The sequence below is a fragment of the Hibiscus syriacus genome, unplaced genomic scaffold (assembly GCF_006381635.1).
Source record: "Hibiscus syriacus cultivar Baekdansim isolate YM2019G1 unplaced genomic scaffold, ASM638163v2 tig00111498_pilon, whole genome shotgun sequence".
NCBI lineage: Eukaryota > Viridiplantae > Streptophyta > Magnoliopsida > Malvales > Malvaceae > Hibiscus > Hibiscus syriacus.
The window spans coordinates 109607-125618 of record NW_024063104.1 but is presented as its reverse complement, the minus strand read 5'-3'; the positions used below and the strand labels follow the sequence as shown (position 1 = coordinate 125618).

Genomic DNA, 16012 nt, shown 5'->3' with positions numbered 1-16012 from the left:
AACCGCTGAGCTCAACCAGATCTGAACTAAACGAAGCCTTCATAATCACATCCACCACCTCTCACCACTTGGACCCCAAACAAGAAATCAGCCTCCCTCTCTATCTCAACACTCATTGCCACATCACCTTTTCTCCACATCCCATCATTTTTCTCCGATGAATGTATTTTCTCCCACAATCTCTCCAACGTCATGTTATAAAACAACGTCGTCTCAATCTGTACTCTCAAAGAATGATCTTTAACGAACATGAAAGGCGTGTACCATATCCTGACGATCACGTTCGTCCCGGAACTGAGTTCCGGAACGTGTGATTGGATCGAGACGTCGAGCCCTTTTGCATCGTCTTGTAAGTGATACACCTTTTTTATTTCCTAACGGAACCAGAACCTCAGGAATCTGGGGGGCAAACCGTGAGGAACGCTGGGTTTTGCGATGAAACAATCTCTGGCTGTGCTGCAGATTTCGAACTGCTGGGATTCATCTCTGTGATCAAATGGTTTCGGTTTCATGTCCGGTATGAATCTTCCTGAGCAACATAAACTCTCGTCGTCTTCGGTTGCACACTGGCATGGTAACCTGTTTGAGTTTCGTAAAAGCTTTTGAGTAGGCAAGGGATGCTAAGTTTGGTTTAGTTTAAGAGTAAACTATGTGTTTAGTAACTAAACTATATGTTTTAATGCCCAAAGTTTTAATTTTTTCAAAATCATACATAATGTTTAGTTTTTGTTTTATTTTAATACTCCGCCGTTAAAAATTTAACATGTTTAGTACCTAAACTATTTCTTTTGATATGTTTTAGTACCTAAACTTTCAATTTTTTAAAAACTTCCTACAATTTTTTTCCCAAAACTTCCTATTAATATTTTTTTCAAAACCTAACGTTAGGTTTTTAATGGGGTAGTAAAATGAATAAAACTAAACTTTAGGTATAATTTTAAAAAAATTAAAAGTTTAGATATTAAAACGAACAAAAACTAATAGTTTAAAGGCTAAACTTTTAGTTTATTCCAATTTTAATTCCATATTTTGTCACCAAATTATGTCTTTTTTTTCTTCTAAATATAAATATTAAAATATCCTATATCAATAGTCAAACTATCATTGTCATCCTATATTAATTATTTCATTAAAGTGACATTAATTTTATTGATTAAAAAAATCAATACATTTTTTAAGGTCGTGAGAATTAAACTCGTGATCTACTAAAATATTCACATGATCTTAAAAACAAATTAAATTTTTATCCGGTGAGTGAACATGTTAATTAAATAACTAAAATAGAATGCTATTGATAATTTGAGGACTGATAGATAAATATTTTTTTAGAATGTCACGGATTCAATTCTCATGATCTTAAAAGATAATTTGATTTTTTAACAAATAGAATTAACGACACATTAACGAAAAGAGTAAGATGCAATATATTGGTAGTTTAAAGATTGGCGTAGAACATTTTACAATTTAAAGATCAATTTAGAACAGAGTTACAAACTACAAACCGATATAAAATATTTCAAAAATTTTAATAATTAAATTAAAAAAAATCACAATTTAAAAATCTCTTATACAATTAACTCGAAAATAAATAATTTTGGCAGCTTATATGAAAAGACCGAATTGGAAGATGGAGTTGACTTAGTTATTTCGGTTATCTTTATAAGTCTGACAATTGATTATGTATTTTTTTCATGTACATGTCCGTTAAAATCGGTTTTAAATTTTCTTAAATCAAATCGATTAAATCAAGAAATAATGTCATAATTATCTCTTAAAAGTGGTAATAGGAATCGAATCCCGAACTCAATTTTCCGTCTTAAAAACAAATAAAAAAGAAGGTTGTGAGAATTACCCTTTGTATTTTCCATTGCCATGGATGATATAGTAGCGATTGGAAGGCAAAGGCTGACCAAGAACCGGGATGAACAACGAATACCTTCTCACTGCATCAAAGTCTAGCTGAAAAAACACAGCGTTTGAAGGCAGTGGGAGTTTCTTAAACAACCCTCTGTTGTTAAACCCTTTCACTTCTTCTTTCTCGGCCGCTTCTCGCCCCCTCTCAACACCATTAAACCCGACTGCGGTGCCACCGTCACCGGAACCTCAACCGGATTCCTCCTATATTTCGAAAGACTGCTCGTCACATACATGTTTCCTGTGTTCTTTTTTTCTTCTGTTCAATTGATGCTTCTTTGGACTTTGGCGTCAATGACACACACACGAGGAAGATCGTTTCGTAATAAACCATTTTATAGGTAAAATCAAACAAATAATGCGGGTGGAATAATTAATTAATGAAATAGGACATCTTCAAATATATTTTTGGGATTTATGGAATCTATTATATTGTTTTGTTGAAACCATCATGAGTATGTGATGAGTTTCAATAAAAATATATATCTTGTTAGAATTCATCATATCCACGTGACGAGTTCCAAAAATACTATAATAGATATTATAGATCCCACTATAAATTTTTAAGAAATTTCTTTAAAATAATTGATGAAGATGAGATTGAATAAGATATTTGCTTATATATATATAAATGATGTTTGAGTTGCGTGTTATTGGACCTCATTATACATTAGAAAACTAGAATTTCCTTTTTGATTCAAATTAATCTGATCTTATACGTATTAAGATGTTCATAAAACATATGAATTGTAATCTTTCGAAATTTTGTCAGTTTTCATGTATCGGAGTTTCGTAATCTCCGACGGAACTCTTCGTCCCGAAAGAACCAAATAAGGTATTGTACCCCAACGGCCACATCATGTACCATCAACCCAATCCTGCCACCCACCCAACCCCCGAATTGGCTTCCCAAAAGGTACCCTAACCTCCCGAACAATTGCTCACCAAAAAATCCGCCACCATATGAACCGAGCAACATCCCTTGACCCCGAAAGGCCCCTTCGGGAAACGACCCTCCGTAGTAAACGGCTTCGAAGAAGTCCCACCCGGACGTAATGATCGGACCCGTGATGCGATCGGTTTGTTCCGACGCCAGCTTGGCCGCCTTTTTACCGACCTTCTCGGCTTGTTTCTTTGCATCTTTGAACGGGACGCCCTGCGACATCGCATCGTTTAACGCCTTGTCCATTGCTAGCAGTTTTGCCTTCTCAACACGAGCGCTTCTCATGTTGTAAACGTAAAGTGTGACGGCTTGTTTGGCTGCACAGGCAATGGAACCAGTGCCGAAATCAAAACAATCCAACCAGGAAAATTTACCAGTTTGGGATAATGTCTCTTTTTGTTCCCCAGCTAGTTCCCTACACTTTTCGGCTACAACATGAAAGAATTTGAAGGAAAAAAAAAATTGTAAGACAAGGATTAGTATTCAATACTCTGTAAAAATAATTGTAAATCGATATATTCGTATAACTATCCATTATAATAGGACAAATTGCACGTTTAGTGCTTAAACTATTAGTTTTTATTTGTTTTAGTATTTAAACTTTCAATTTTTTAAAATCATACCTAATTTTTAGTTTTTGTTTCATTTTAGTACCTCGTAAAAACATAACAATGCATTTTTATGGGTAAATTATATCATTAATCACTCAACTATCTTCTCAATCCTATTTTGGTACTAAAGTTTAAAAAAATTCAATTTAACTACTCGACTTTCAAATTGCGGCTATTTTAATCACTCTAATTTATTTTATTAATATTTTTTGTGAAATGATATTATTATAATTGTTTTATTAATAAATAATTTAAAATAAAAAAATTGAAAGTTATAGTGATTAAATTAGGAGTAATTTGAAAGTTAAGTAATTAAAATAAAAAAAATTAAAACTTTTGTGAGCAAAATAGGACTGAGAAGATAATTGAGTGATGAACGATGCAATTTACCCATAAAAAGACGCCACATACAGATCTCCCATTAATTTTTTAATAGCAACGTACTATAACGAAACAAAAACTAAATATTAGGTATAATTTTAAAAAATTAAAAGTTTAGGTATTAAAATAGGCCAAAACTAATAGTTTAAGTACTAAATATGAAATTTAAAATTATTATAATATACAAACAAATGAGTTGGATCTGACTCGGTTATGCATATATACACTTTAGGGTAAAATACACAAATAGTCTCCCAACTATAGGGTGTTTGAGTTGTATTTTGTGGATCGAGTCTCCATTTTTATTATGTCATCGAGCTAATGCTCGAAACATTATGTCATCGAGTCAAAGCTTGAAAGCAAATGAAGGTGCCAATACACATCGTTAAAATATGATTTTATCGCATCCCAGTCAATAGGTCAACAACCAATTGAGAGGGCTGTCCATTTTTAACAGAAAATGATGAGTTTGAAACATATGAATAGTTGAGTGACCGTTATATAACTTTTAAGTCGATGAACTAAAAAAAATGACTTTCTGTAGTTGAAGGATCATTTTGTAACTTTTAATAATTAATAGACCCAATAAAACAACATCCTATAATCGGAGACCATTTGTGTACTTTACCCTATATTTTAATCTAACGATTACAATATACACGACAATTTTAAAAGCATCAAATGAAATTTTAGATTCAAATTTGAACATTTATAAATTTGTACAAATTGAATGCAGTAATGTTCTTACCGGTGATCTTGAGAACGATGAATCCGATGATGAAAAGAAGAATAATTTGTTTTTTCTTTTCCTTCAAATCCATTGAGCAGCTGATTGAAAAAGATGAGAGAAAATTGGAGTAATTCAGATAAATAGTACTGCTTGCCTTATTTAATGGATCAAGGCAGCTGAACAATTCAAATCAAATTTGTGTAATAGCTTAAATTCGAAAATGATTAAAAAAAATCATTTATATTTAACAAAAATTTACTAAATCAAATAATAAAAGTAACAACAACAAATTTTCCATGAATTACTCTAAATGTGTTTCATCTTCTTCAATCCATTTCTTTCCCTTCGTTTGATCCCCGATCTTTCTTCCTCCCCATCTTAATGCTTTCAAGTCCTTTTAACAAACCATCAAATAACCATTTTTCCTCGCACATTATTTGAAAAAAAAAACAAAAATCGAGTCGGATTATCCATAATTTCCCAGGAAAATTTGGTAGCTTTGTGATGATGACGATAGAGGGAGTAATGGATACGGCGGTATTGGATGATATAATACGGAGGTTATTGGAGGGGAAAGGAGGGAAACAGGTTAAGCTTTCGGAGGGAGAGATTCGGCAGCTCTGCATTAATGCTAAGCAGATCTTCATTTCTCAGCCTAATCTTCTTCAGATCAGTGCTCCCATTCGAATCTGTGGTTAGTTTCTTCTTCTTTCTCCCTTTTTTTTTTTCATCAAAAATGCATTGAATTGCAATGGTTTATGTGGGAAGTTCTATCGTACGGTAAGATTAAACAGCGGCAGGAAATGAACCTAACTGAAAATATTTAAAAAAGTTAAACATTTTCAATTGAATGTTAATCTTTTAACATTTTCGATTCAACCGAAAATGTACGTAAAATATAAAGAAAAAGTTAACATTTTATTCTCAATAGTACATGTAATTATTCAAATGTGTTGATATTAAAGGTTTTTATTTGTAGGTGATATTCATGGACAATACCAAGATTTATTGAGGGTATTCGAGTACGGTGGATATCCACCGGAATCAAACTATTTGTTCCTTGGGGATTACGTAGACCGGGGCAAGCAAAGCTTGGAGACAATATGCTTGCTTTTGGCCTACAAAATTAGATACCCGGACCGGATTTTTCTCTTGAGAGGGAACCACGAAGACGCCAAGGTGAACCGGATCTATGGGTTTTATGATGAGTGTAAAAGGAGATTTAACGTCAGTCTTTGGAAACTTTTCACCAACTGCTTTAACCATTTGCCCGTGGCTGCACTCATCGATGAGAAGGTGCTTTGTATGCACGGCGGGTTGTCGCCGGAATTGGAAAAATTGGATCAGATCAAGGAGATTGAGAGGCCGACGGAAGTTCCCGATGGAGGTCTTCTATGTGACCTACTCTGGTCCGACCCTAATCCGAACGTAGAGGGATGGGCAGATAGTGATCGAGGCATTTCGTGCACTTTCGGTGCTGATATTATCGCTAACTTCTTGGATAAGAATGACCTCGATCTTATTTGTCGTGGTCACCAAGTAAGTCGTCTCTCTTTTCTCTCTCTCGAACCCTAAACTGCAAACTAAACCCAAACCCTAAACTTACCGGGTTATGGTTGTATAAACTAACTGAACGAAACTCCGAATTCAAAAGCCAATTTCTTTTTGAGTATTGAATTTCAGCATGAAACAAGTCTAAGTTAGCTTATGGACCAAGTAAGCCAATTTCTTTATGCTTGTGGGAAAAGTAAGCCAGGTTCTTTATACTTATGGATCAAGTAAATCACCACTTAAAGGTGATCGTATAAACCGATTAAGCTAAGCTCCGAGTCAGGTGTGAGTATAGGATAAGACTATGTTCAACTTTTTGTCAAAAATCTTCATATACTTGGAGGCTCATATTTTCGTACCAGTGTTCACATTTGTCGAAAACGAATGTTAGACACGAGTGCTTCTAGTTATAGTTCATATCGTCGAATTTTTCGGGGTTCGAATTAACCTAAAGTTTTGAATGCAGGTAGTGGAGGATGGGTACGAGTTTTTTGCTAATAGGAAATTAGTAACAATATTTTCAGCTCCAAACTACGGTGGAGATTTTGACAATGCTGGTGCTCTATTGAGTATTGATGAAGCTCTTGTGTGCTCCTTTGAGATATTGAAACCAGCAGTGCCAAGCAATAAGGCCAATTTAAAGAAGGTACGTGCATTTACGGGTATAAATGATACATACTCATCTCGAATGAAACTCGAATTTGACTCGATTATGTTCGAGTTGAGCTCGAGAAAGCCAAATTCAATGATACTAATACTTCTCTCAACTAACTTACAAGCCTCATCAATCTTCTCTACTTTTAATATATTCAAGGGTGAAACAACATTTTTTTTATTAAGGGGTAGGATTGAATTGTAAATTTTTAGGGGAGTCAAAGAGAAAATTTTCTATTTTATTAACTAAAAACTCTTTATTTTGTGGTTAAGACAACACTTTTATCAAACTGTGGGGGACCAAATGGCTATTCTACCATTTCATTAACTGAAGGTTCTACATAACCAAAAGAAAATTTTTGCCAACCACAGGTGCATCCCTTGAATATATTCTTTAGTAGTTTGGTTTTTATCTCAAATTGAATTCGAACCAACTTCTGAACCGGAAGTTCGAGTTTCTTGCAACTCGAACCAAGTTTGGGTTTATTAGACCCCCTATGCAATGTATCATTAACTCTGTTGCATCTATGTTCAACAGCCACAAAAGATCGGAACAACCTGATGCGCCCGTGAACCAAGAAGTTTCCGGTAGGGATATCGTTGTTCGACACATCGGAAATCTCGGCAAGCTTGATCGGAAAACTGTATTTCGGTTTTCTTAGGAAGATTTTTTTTTTTTTTAAATACCCCGGGGACTCAAATGTTCATCAGTGGGTTAATTACAGACTAAATTATAAATATCTGTCTCAGAAATGGTGCTCCAATATTGAATGAATTACTGTTTGGCTCTTAGAATAACTATATATATAAATATAAATATAAATTCATTAATATTTCAAAAATTTTAGACTAAATTATAAATTTATGTGAAAAGTTATATTAATATAAATTTATGAATATTTTAAAATTTAAAATTCAAACTCGGATCAAAATAAATTTTGACATTAGAAATTTTAGAGCAGTACATTTACGTAATATACATGCTAATAATTATAAATTCAAGGCGAAAACATATGAGATCTCTGTACTCTTGAAAAAAAATAATTTGGTCCTCGTATTATTTTTTTTCTCTTAATGCGGCCTTTCAACTCAGAAAATAAACCTAATGTGACCCTTTGACCAACGTTTTTCCGTTGTTGACCATTACGTTGCTGGCGTGACATTTCACGGTGCTGACACAGCGATCCACGATACTGATATGGCAGTTCATTTTCCATGTTTGAGTTACAAATTTAGCCATATGTTATGTCATCCGCCACATTATCAACCATCGTAGACTGCCATGTCAAGATCATAGATCGCCACATCAGTACAGTGAACTGTCATATCAACATTGTAATGGTTAACAACAAAAAATGTTGGTTAAAATACCACATTTGATTTATTTTCTTAGTTGGAAGGCCACATTGAGAGAAAAATAATATAAAGGATACATTGATTTCCCCCCAAAAGTATGGGGACCTCTGATGATTTTTTCCCTAAATTCAATAATATGGTGGTACTTAAAAATAAAATCAGAATAAATAAAATTGAAAGATCGTAAATTCATACTTTTTTTTGTTTAATTTTTATTTTGATTGCAATTTTCATATTCCAAATTAATTGCATTTTTCATATTGTACAATCACTCAATTAAAACATTATGGTATAAATTGACAGAGAAAATTTAAAGACATGATTAAAAAATTAATAAACATTAAAGGTTTTTTTTGTCATTTTATTTTTAAATATTAATAAAATTAAGTTTTATCTCCTCTAGTTTTTTTAGTTTTAATCCTTACTGTTCTTATTAGTTTTGAAATTTGAGAATATCTAATCCTAATTGTATTTGTGTTAATTACTAATATTTTTTAATAGTAAGAGATAATTATAAAATAGTATTTATTTAGAATCTTTTTTAACCATCGGCAATATATTCATCCTGCAGACGTAATTGTTCGAACTTAGAATCTTTAGAAAAACATTAGTACTCTCTTTACTTTGTCCGCTGAAACCACTTGATGAGTCTAATTATTAATAATTTTATACATTATCTGATTATAGTGCAAACAAAAAAATGCAATTAAAATGTGATACAAACGAAAGTATATAAGAACATAACTTTATTGTTTTTTTGAATTAATCCAGTGTAATTATAAGCGTTTAAATATTCTTAACTATTTGACAATGAATATTCAAATATAATACAATCGCTGATGGTCGAATCCAGAACTTCTAGGAATAACAATCGTTCATTTAATCGGTAAGATCGTTTGGTTCATATAACATAATACAAATACGATATAAGTACACAAGTGATCAGATTTATTAACCATTAATTATGACCGTCGATTTCCATTGCTCCATTAAGCTTTTGCTTGTTGCTATTACCACCAATGGGTACCATACCACTAGGTCCATGTCTTCCTGGTGGGTCTACACCTATTAGATTTCTCTTAACCCCATCATTCATCTTCTGCCCTATAGTAATCCAAAATTGTCATACAATTAGGTATATGAAATTGGTTGTTTTTCCAATTTAGTATTTAAATTTCTTTTGTCCTAAATTAGTACATTAATTTTCGAGAAAATTTTAAATTCGTATTGAATTTGGACATGATATTTTAATAACTGTTCAAATTGTAATTTAGTATCAGTGATGTTTGTATTTTGACTATGTCGAATATATCGACACGTGTATCAATATGAGAGTTTTTCCAAAATCAGATTTGTACAATAAGCCTAAATAAAAACAAAGCACAAAAAAGTAAATATTTTTTGGATTATTATTCCATTCAATGATAGTGGAAAGTATTTCATAATTAAAGTTTGAAATTTGGTGTTATATGTGTAAGATTAAGAATTTATGTATTAAAGTTGGGATTTAGAGTCTTTCAAAATTCAAAGTAAGGAGTATTCATTACAAACATAATGTATTGATACGTTCAATGATGGAATTGTTAAAATGTTAAAAGTTAAAAATTTTACGAAAACGTGTAAAACTAAAGAGTAAATTGCATCATATGTCCTCAAAATATAACCCTTGTTTCAAATTGGTTCTTAAACTTTTGAATATTCCAATTTCATCATCAAACTATGACTCTCATTCTAAATTAGTCCTTAAACTTTTAAAGATTTTGATTTCATCCCCAAACTATGATCTTCATTCTAAATTAGTCCCCAAACTTTTTGAACATTCCAATCTCATCCCAAATTCATCCAGATATGTAATTAGTTTCAACCATAATTTAACCTAATTTTTTTAAAACATATAATAATATAACTTAACCTAACGATTTTATTAACAAGGGATGCAATTAGTATATGAGTATAGTTTGAGATGAAATTGGAATGTTAAAAAAGTTTGGAGACCAATTTAGAATGAAGATCATAGTTTGGGGATGAAATTAAAATATTTAAAAGTTTAAGGATTAATTTATAATAATAGTCCAAGTTTAAAGATAAAATTAAAACATTTAAAAGTTTATGGATCAATTTAAAATGAGAATCATAATTTGAGAACATACAATGTAATCAACTCAAAACTAAATGAGTTCTACACTAGTAGGGATAGGTACATGAAGGGTCGATTTTTTGGTTGTCCGACCCCGACCCGTTCGATGTTTGGTGTCCACATGTCTACTCAACTCAAAATAAATAATTTTTTTTCTCAATAAGAGGAGAAATGAAAAAACATAGAGATTGGGCTCTATTGTAATTATCTCTATCTATACAAGAGACAATAAAGTTATTACCCGAACGAAATTGAATAAAAAAATTCGTTACTCGAAATCCGACTTTATCCAAATCTCGATTTTCTCCTTCATATAATTTATCTCAATCCACCTCGAATCCAAATTTTTAAAAAAACACATAATCCTATAAGATTTAATCAAAAACTGATTTTATATAATCGAATCAAAATCAATAAAATTTAAATATTTTGAGCATCTATGTACACTGGTGTAAAGATTAGTATAATTCACACACATGACAGAAGCAAATCATTATTCATGCATATAAGTTATGAAGAAGGTCTTAAGTGGACTTACCAAAGTGAGTGTTTGCTGATGAAGACGGAGGCAAAATCAGTGAAAATGACAGCAGCAGAACCAGCACAGGGGCTGTCTTCCAAGCCATGTTTGGTTGCTGAGAAAAATGATATTCTGGGTTGAAAAACAATGGCACCTTTGGTGTGACTTTCTGTAAGGAGAAAGGTAACTCAATTCAACATATTGAATTACCTTCATCCTCAATTCATAAATAAAGCACAAAGTTCCATCCCATTTGTGCTTTTGGTCAATTCCTTGTGGGGAGCTGGTTTGAATAATTATAGCAACTATGACCCCAGAGATTGACATATATAATATAATATAATATAATAATATTAGTATTTAATATGCTCTTAAATTAATAGTACTACATAATGATATCCTTATTAATGTATTATTATATATTATAAATTATACTAGTAAAACTGACTCCTAAATCCAAAACAAAGCTAGGGGTTATTCTTGAATTCCATTCAACATCTAGGTTAAGATTTTTTTTTTAAGAAATGCTTAAATTAGATTAAATATCAATAGCATTAAGGATTATCGTTTCATAATACACTTTGATACATCAAACACAAACAAAAAATTATTGAACCTCGACGAGAACCCAATGTGCTAGCGAGTGGGCAACGGATTTGCCTCACGATTAACATAAGAAACTAATAAATTTGGATTGCATGTCAAAAGTAAGCGTGGCTCGTTGAGCATCAATCTGATCATCGAAATGTCTCTCTGTGAACTAGATAGATGATTGATGATGACATCCCCTTCAATGATCACCTCCGCCCATCCATTTTCAATAGTCATTCTGAGATCTATCATAAAATTACAAGCCTCGACCGGTTCAGTAGAATGGATTTCTTCTAGTCTTTGCACAAGTCCCCCAGCAACTATTCCATGACGATCACACGCAACAACTCTAATAGCCCCAATACCGTTATTGTGGGAAAACGCCCCATCTACGTTAATTTTACAACTTATAGTGGAACATGTTCTATTTATAATGCAGTATTTGTTTAAAATCTTTCTTAGTCATTGATAACATATATATTCTACTAATGTAATTATTTGAATTTAAAACATTTAAAAGAAAACAACATTTTCTCCAACCACGCAAATTATTTAATAAATTAAATTATAATTGTGTTTAACAATAATTCAACACAATCAATATCATTTCTCTTATATTATATATTGAAAAAGTAGTATCATGATAATAGTCAAACTAACAATAAAAGCTATTTAACGTGTTGTTTGGTAGTAGCTTAAGGTCAATGAAGAGACCTTTTCGTGTCAAACGAGATAACTCATTTACACGAAATTGTCTATCTTGAAGTAGAGCACAAGGTTCTTAACCTTGAAGTCGTGGGATCGAGTCTCATGGAGGGCATTTCATAATTCGGAGGTCTCCTACGGAAGCTGCTCTCAACCTATACTATCTTACCTCCCCCTTATCCCATTACATATAGGAATAAGGGACAACCATTTTGTCTATCTTGAGGTAGTTACCTCGTACAATAGCCTAATTTAATATTAGAGAACGATAATAAATAGAGGTATTTTAAAATATTATAAAAATAATAATACTTTAGATTAGACACAATCTAAAATGTTAACCTTTCAACAATTTCGATTGTCAACCTAAAATGTTATAAAGAAGATCTTCAACCAAAAAATATCAAGAAAAAAAATTAAGATTTTAAGTTATATTCAACTTAAAATATTATAAATATTATAATATTTTCGATTGTGTCTTTCGTTACCCTTAAATTAGGTTTCCTTGAAAGTTTCCTACATTTGATTTTGAACTTTTAATGTATAATTGAGAAGCTAGTAACCTTGAGTTAACGTCTCTACAACGTTACTTGCTTTACAATTTTAATAACTAAATTAAATTAAATCTTACGATAAATACCTATTTAGTGTTTCTAAGAAAATAATAATACCATGAATATATTATATTATGTATTATATAATTAAATTTTAGAGTTCAATATTTATGAATTACGAATCAAATGATTTCTTTTAAATATTTTTCTATTAATCTAGACAAGTATTAAATAAAATCTATTTAAAGATAATTCTCTTACGCCTGACTTTTTTGTGCTCAAACTTATAATCTCGCAGAATAACAATAATTCATTTATAACTGGAATTGTTTGATTCAAAATTTACTTAATCGTTTGATTCGAAATTTATTTTAAATATGATAGTTATTATAAATAGTTACAATTGTTTTAGTAATTGTGATTATCAAAGAAATAAGTAAAAATATGATGGTATAATATTAAAAATATTTAACATTTAAATAAATAATTATTTTAATCTTTATTCTTTTAATATTTTGACTCTTAACATTTTATTTTAAAATACAACATTTGATTAAATAAGTACTTTATCCTTCATTACTTTTAAAACATTTTGATTCTAATATTTTATTTTAGAATAAAATACTTCTATTTTAAAACTTTGATTGTACGTTAACTAATAATTTTCATCACAAAATTATTTTTATCTCAAAATAAAATATTAAAAACTAAAATACTAAAATATTTAAAATAATTATTTGATCAAATGCTAATTTTTTTTATCATAATGTAAAAAATAATCCAATATGAATAAATCTATCCCAACATCAAAACCCATTATCTACTAGCTCTTATAGCTAAGAATATTGAATAAAGATTAAAAAAAGCATGAATTACAAGCTCTCTGTATAAAATCAGCAAAATTCATTATGCAAGTGTATATATATATATATATATATATATATATATATATATATATATATATATATATATATATATATATATATATATAGGGGCGGACCTCCATGGAGCCCGGGGTATCCCGGGCAACCCCTCATCCAGGGGTGGACCTCCATGGTGCCCGGGGTATCCCAAGCAATCCCTCCACAAGTGCCACCCCTAATCCAAATGTCACCCCTAAAAAATGCCACCCCTGGGCTCTTGCAACTTCTAACGAAGGCTTCTGGGTCCGCCTCTGTATATATAACCATTCCATATCTACATATTATAATTTACAGATTTTCAACTTCGACGACAAACTACAAATAATGCAGAGAGAAACGTAAAGAGCGGCAAAAACTGAGCATCGAGAGTTGACATGCATGGAAATTAGTTAAGTTGTAAAGATAAAAAAGATGGCCAGCTAACCAGGCAGGCAATATTTGGTTCATTTGCCGGGCCAGAGGGCTCATATCTCACACGTCGTAAGGAGGATCAGGGCTCCTTGGCCCAACCTAGTCGGTCCTCTCGACGGCATCCTATGTTGATCTTTTCCGAAACCGAAATGACTCTCTGCTTTATAACAAATATTTTATCCACGTTCAGAGACGACTAAAGATTTTATTTTAAGGAGAATAAAATTTTAAAAACAAAAAAGTATTATTATAGATAAAAAATCTAAAAAAATCTAAAATTTATATAACTTTAAATTTTTGTGTGGAATGAATACCCCGTTCTCTTCTTTCGCTTAATTCCAATTTATATAACTAATTGTTTATTCATTAAATATTTGTTTAAATGAACAATAAAATTAACCTAAAAATATTTAGGATAAATTACAAATTTAACCACTGAACTTTACAATCTTTCTTATTTTACAACTTCAATTTTTTTTAATTCTTCACTTAACTTAATACATTAGTTTTTTTTGTCATCGATTTAACGGCGTTAAATAGACACCATTGAAAAAACAAAACTTTCACCAAAATGACATGATTTTATGTATATATAAAAGTCATTTATAATACCGTTTGTGAGAAAATGACTAAGTGACCAAAAAATACAATGTATTACAGCGAAAAAAATTAAAAAAGTTTAAAGTACAATTAGGAAAAAATAAAGTCAGTTACTGATTTGTAATTTACCATATATTTAATTTAAACCTAAAAACAAATAAGGGGTTGTTTGTTTTCTTCATAATGATTAAACGCTGAATGATTCAAATGCTGAATGATTTAGAGGCTCTAAATGGTTTGGCTCTGAATACGACATGCTGTTTGATAACTGACTCTGAATGATTCAGATTGTAATTCTGTGCTGAATCATTCAGAATGTACTTCTGTACTGAATCATTCAGCACAGTTTTGCTGAATCATTCAGCACTGTTTTGCTGAATCAGTCAGCACTGAATCATTCAGATGTGCGAAACAAACGCGCTGAATATTGAACGGTTCAGCATTCAGCGCTGAATAATTCCATTAAGAGGCAAACAAACAGCCCCTAAATCCCGCAATCTGTAGAGATTGAATAGATATATTACCGCAATCTGTAGGATTATTATTCCATTCAATGCTAGTGGAAAGTATTTCATAATTAGAGTTTGAAATTTAGTGTTATATGTGTAAGATTAAAAATTTATGGAAAAAGTAATCCATTAGGTTATTTCTAAAATTAAATTGAGATCTACAAGAAATGTTACAGTGTATGGAAAAATCGTCACGCCCATATGACAGGTTTGTCCAAATAATATTTTTTATTCAAACTCATCACATCGACGTGATGAATTTCAATAAAATATAAATTTTTATTAGAATTTAGCACATTGATTTGATAAGTTTCAATAAAAAATATATTTTATTAAAATTAGTCATATTGACGTGACGGGTTCTAAGTTACAATAATAAATGTCATAGATCTCAAATTAAATTTTAGATGGCCTAATAGGTCGATTTAATTTCCCTCTTGATAACCTATTGGGCTAATTTTTGTCATGAAAGGTGTACCTATCAAGCCCAAGTTCTAATAGGCTTTGTTTGTTGCTTGCCCACTTGCTAAAACTTACTATTATTTGTATCTCATTAATGTTAAAATGTGAGCTTGATATTGGAAAGATGTTTATTTCGAAACACTAATATTAATGATAGATAAATACTATCAATATATATATATATATATATATATAATAATGATATTGTGTTAATGAAATAATTTTATTATAATTAAATCTTAATATATTTTTATTGATAAGATTAAATTGTTATAAAAGAATTGATTTGAGGGTCTAAAATTAAATGTTAAACATTACATGTGCCGGATGTATTAATAATTATTATATCAGAGTTTAATTTTTTTTAATAATGTGAAGTGGATAAAACAACCGTATACGTTTAAAATCATTTTAAATTATTGCTAACCTTACACACACTATAAATATAATTTATTGAACA

At 30.9% G+C, this 16012-nt stretch overlaps 3 protein-coding genes across 3 annotated transcripts; 1 reads left to right on the top strand and 2 right to left on the bottom strand.

The window, feature by feature from the left end:
• Positions 1–26: 26 nt before the first annotated feature.
• On the bottom strand, positions 27–2150 carry LOC120163839. Its single transcript, XM_039173662.1, has 4 exons — positions 2067–2150; positions 1853–1959; positions 391–579; positions 27–270 (listed from the first exon to the last, which is right to left on the bottom strand). Exons 1-4 carry the CDS (start codon positions 2148–2150, stop codon positions 27–29), a joined length of 624 nt encoding a protein of 207 aa, XP_039029593.1.
• A 539-nt stretch (positions 2151–2689) lies between these two features.
• LOC120163838 lies at positions 2690–4708 on the bottom strand. Its single transcript, XM_039173661.1, has 2 exons — positions 4598–4708; positions 2690–3285 (listed from the first exon to the last, which is right to left on the bottom strand). The coding sequence occupies exons 1-2, from the start codon at positions 4668–4670 to the stop codon at positions 2690–2692; spliced, it is 669 nt and encodes a 222-aa protein (XP_039029592.1). The 5' UTR covers positions 4671–4708.
• A 284-nt stretch (positions 4709–4992) lies between these two features.
• LOC120163837 (serine/threonine-protein phosphatase PP1 isozyme 9-like) lies at positions 4993–7446 on the top strand. The gene is made up of 4 exons (XM_039173660.1): positions 4993–5273; positions 5559–6118; positions 6597–6776; positions 7186–7446. The coding sequence occupies exons 1-4, from the start codon at positions 5084–5086 to the stop codon at positions 7444–7446; spliced, it is 1191 nt and encodes a 396-aa protein (XP_039029591.1). The 5' UTR covers positions 4993–5083.
• The last annotated feature ends 8566 nt before the right edge of the window (positions 7447–16012 follow it).

Excerpts from the sequence above, each read along its gene's own strand:
- LOC120163837 (XM_039173660.1), top strand. The coding sequence starts at position 5,084 with ATGATGACGATAGAGGGAGTAATGGATACGGCGGTATTGGATGATATA. Across the intron at positions 6,119-6,596 it reads TTATTTGTCGTGGTCACCAA|GTAGTGGAGGATGGGTACGA; the intron begins GTAAGTCGTCTC and ends TTTTGAATGCAG. Across the intron at positions 6,777-7,185 it reads ATAAGGCCAATTTAAAGAAG|TTTGGTTTTTATCTCAAATT; the intron begins GTACGTGCATTT and ends ATTCTTTAGTAG.
- LOC120163838 (XM_039173661.1), bottom strand. The coding sequence starts at position 4,670 with ATGGATTTGAAGGAAAAGAAAAAACAAATTATTCTTCTTTTCATCATC. Across the intron at positions 3,286-4,597 it reads CATCGTTCTCAAGATCACCG|CCGAAAAGTGTAGGGAACTA; the intron begins GTAAGAACATTA and ends TTCATGTTGTAG.
- LOC120163839 (XM_039173662.1), bottom strand. The coding sequence starts at position 2,150 with ATGTATGTGACGAGCAGTCTTTCGAAATATAGGAGGAATCCGGTTGAG. Across the intron at positions 1,960-2,066 it reads CACCGCAGTCGGGTTTAATG|CTAGACTTTGATGCAGTGAG; the intron begins GTGTTGAGAGGG and ends GTGTTTTTTCAG. Across the intron at positions 580-1,852 it reads GGCAATGGAAAATACAAAGG|GTTACCATGCCAGTGTGCAA; the intron begins GTAATTCTCACA and ends AAACTCAAACAG.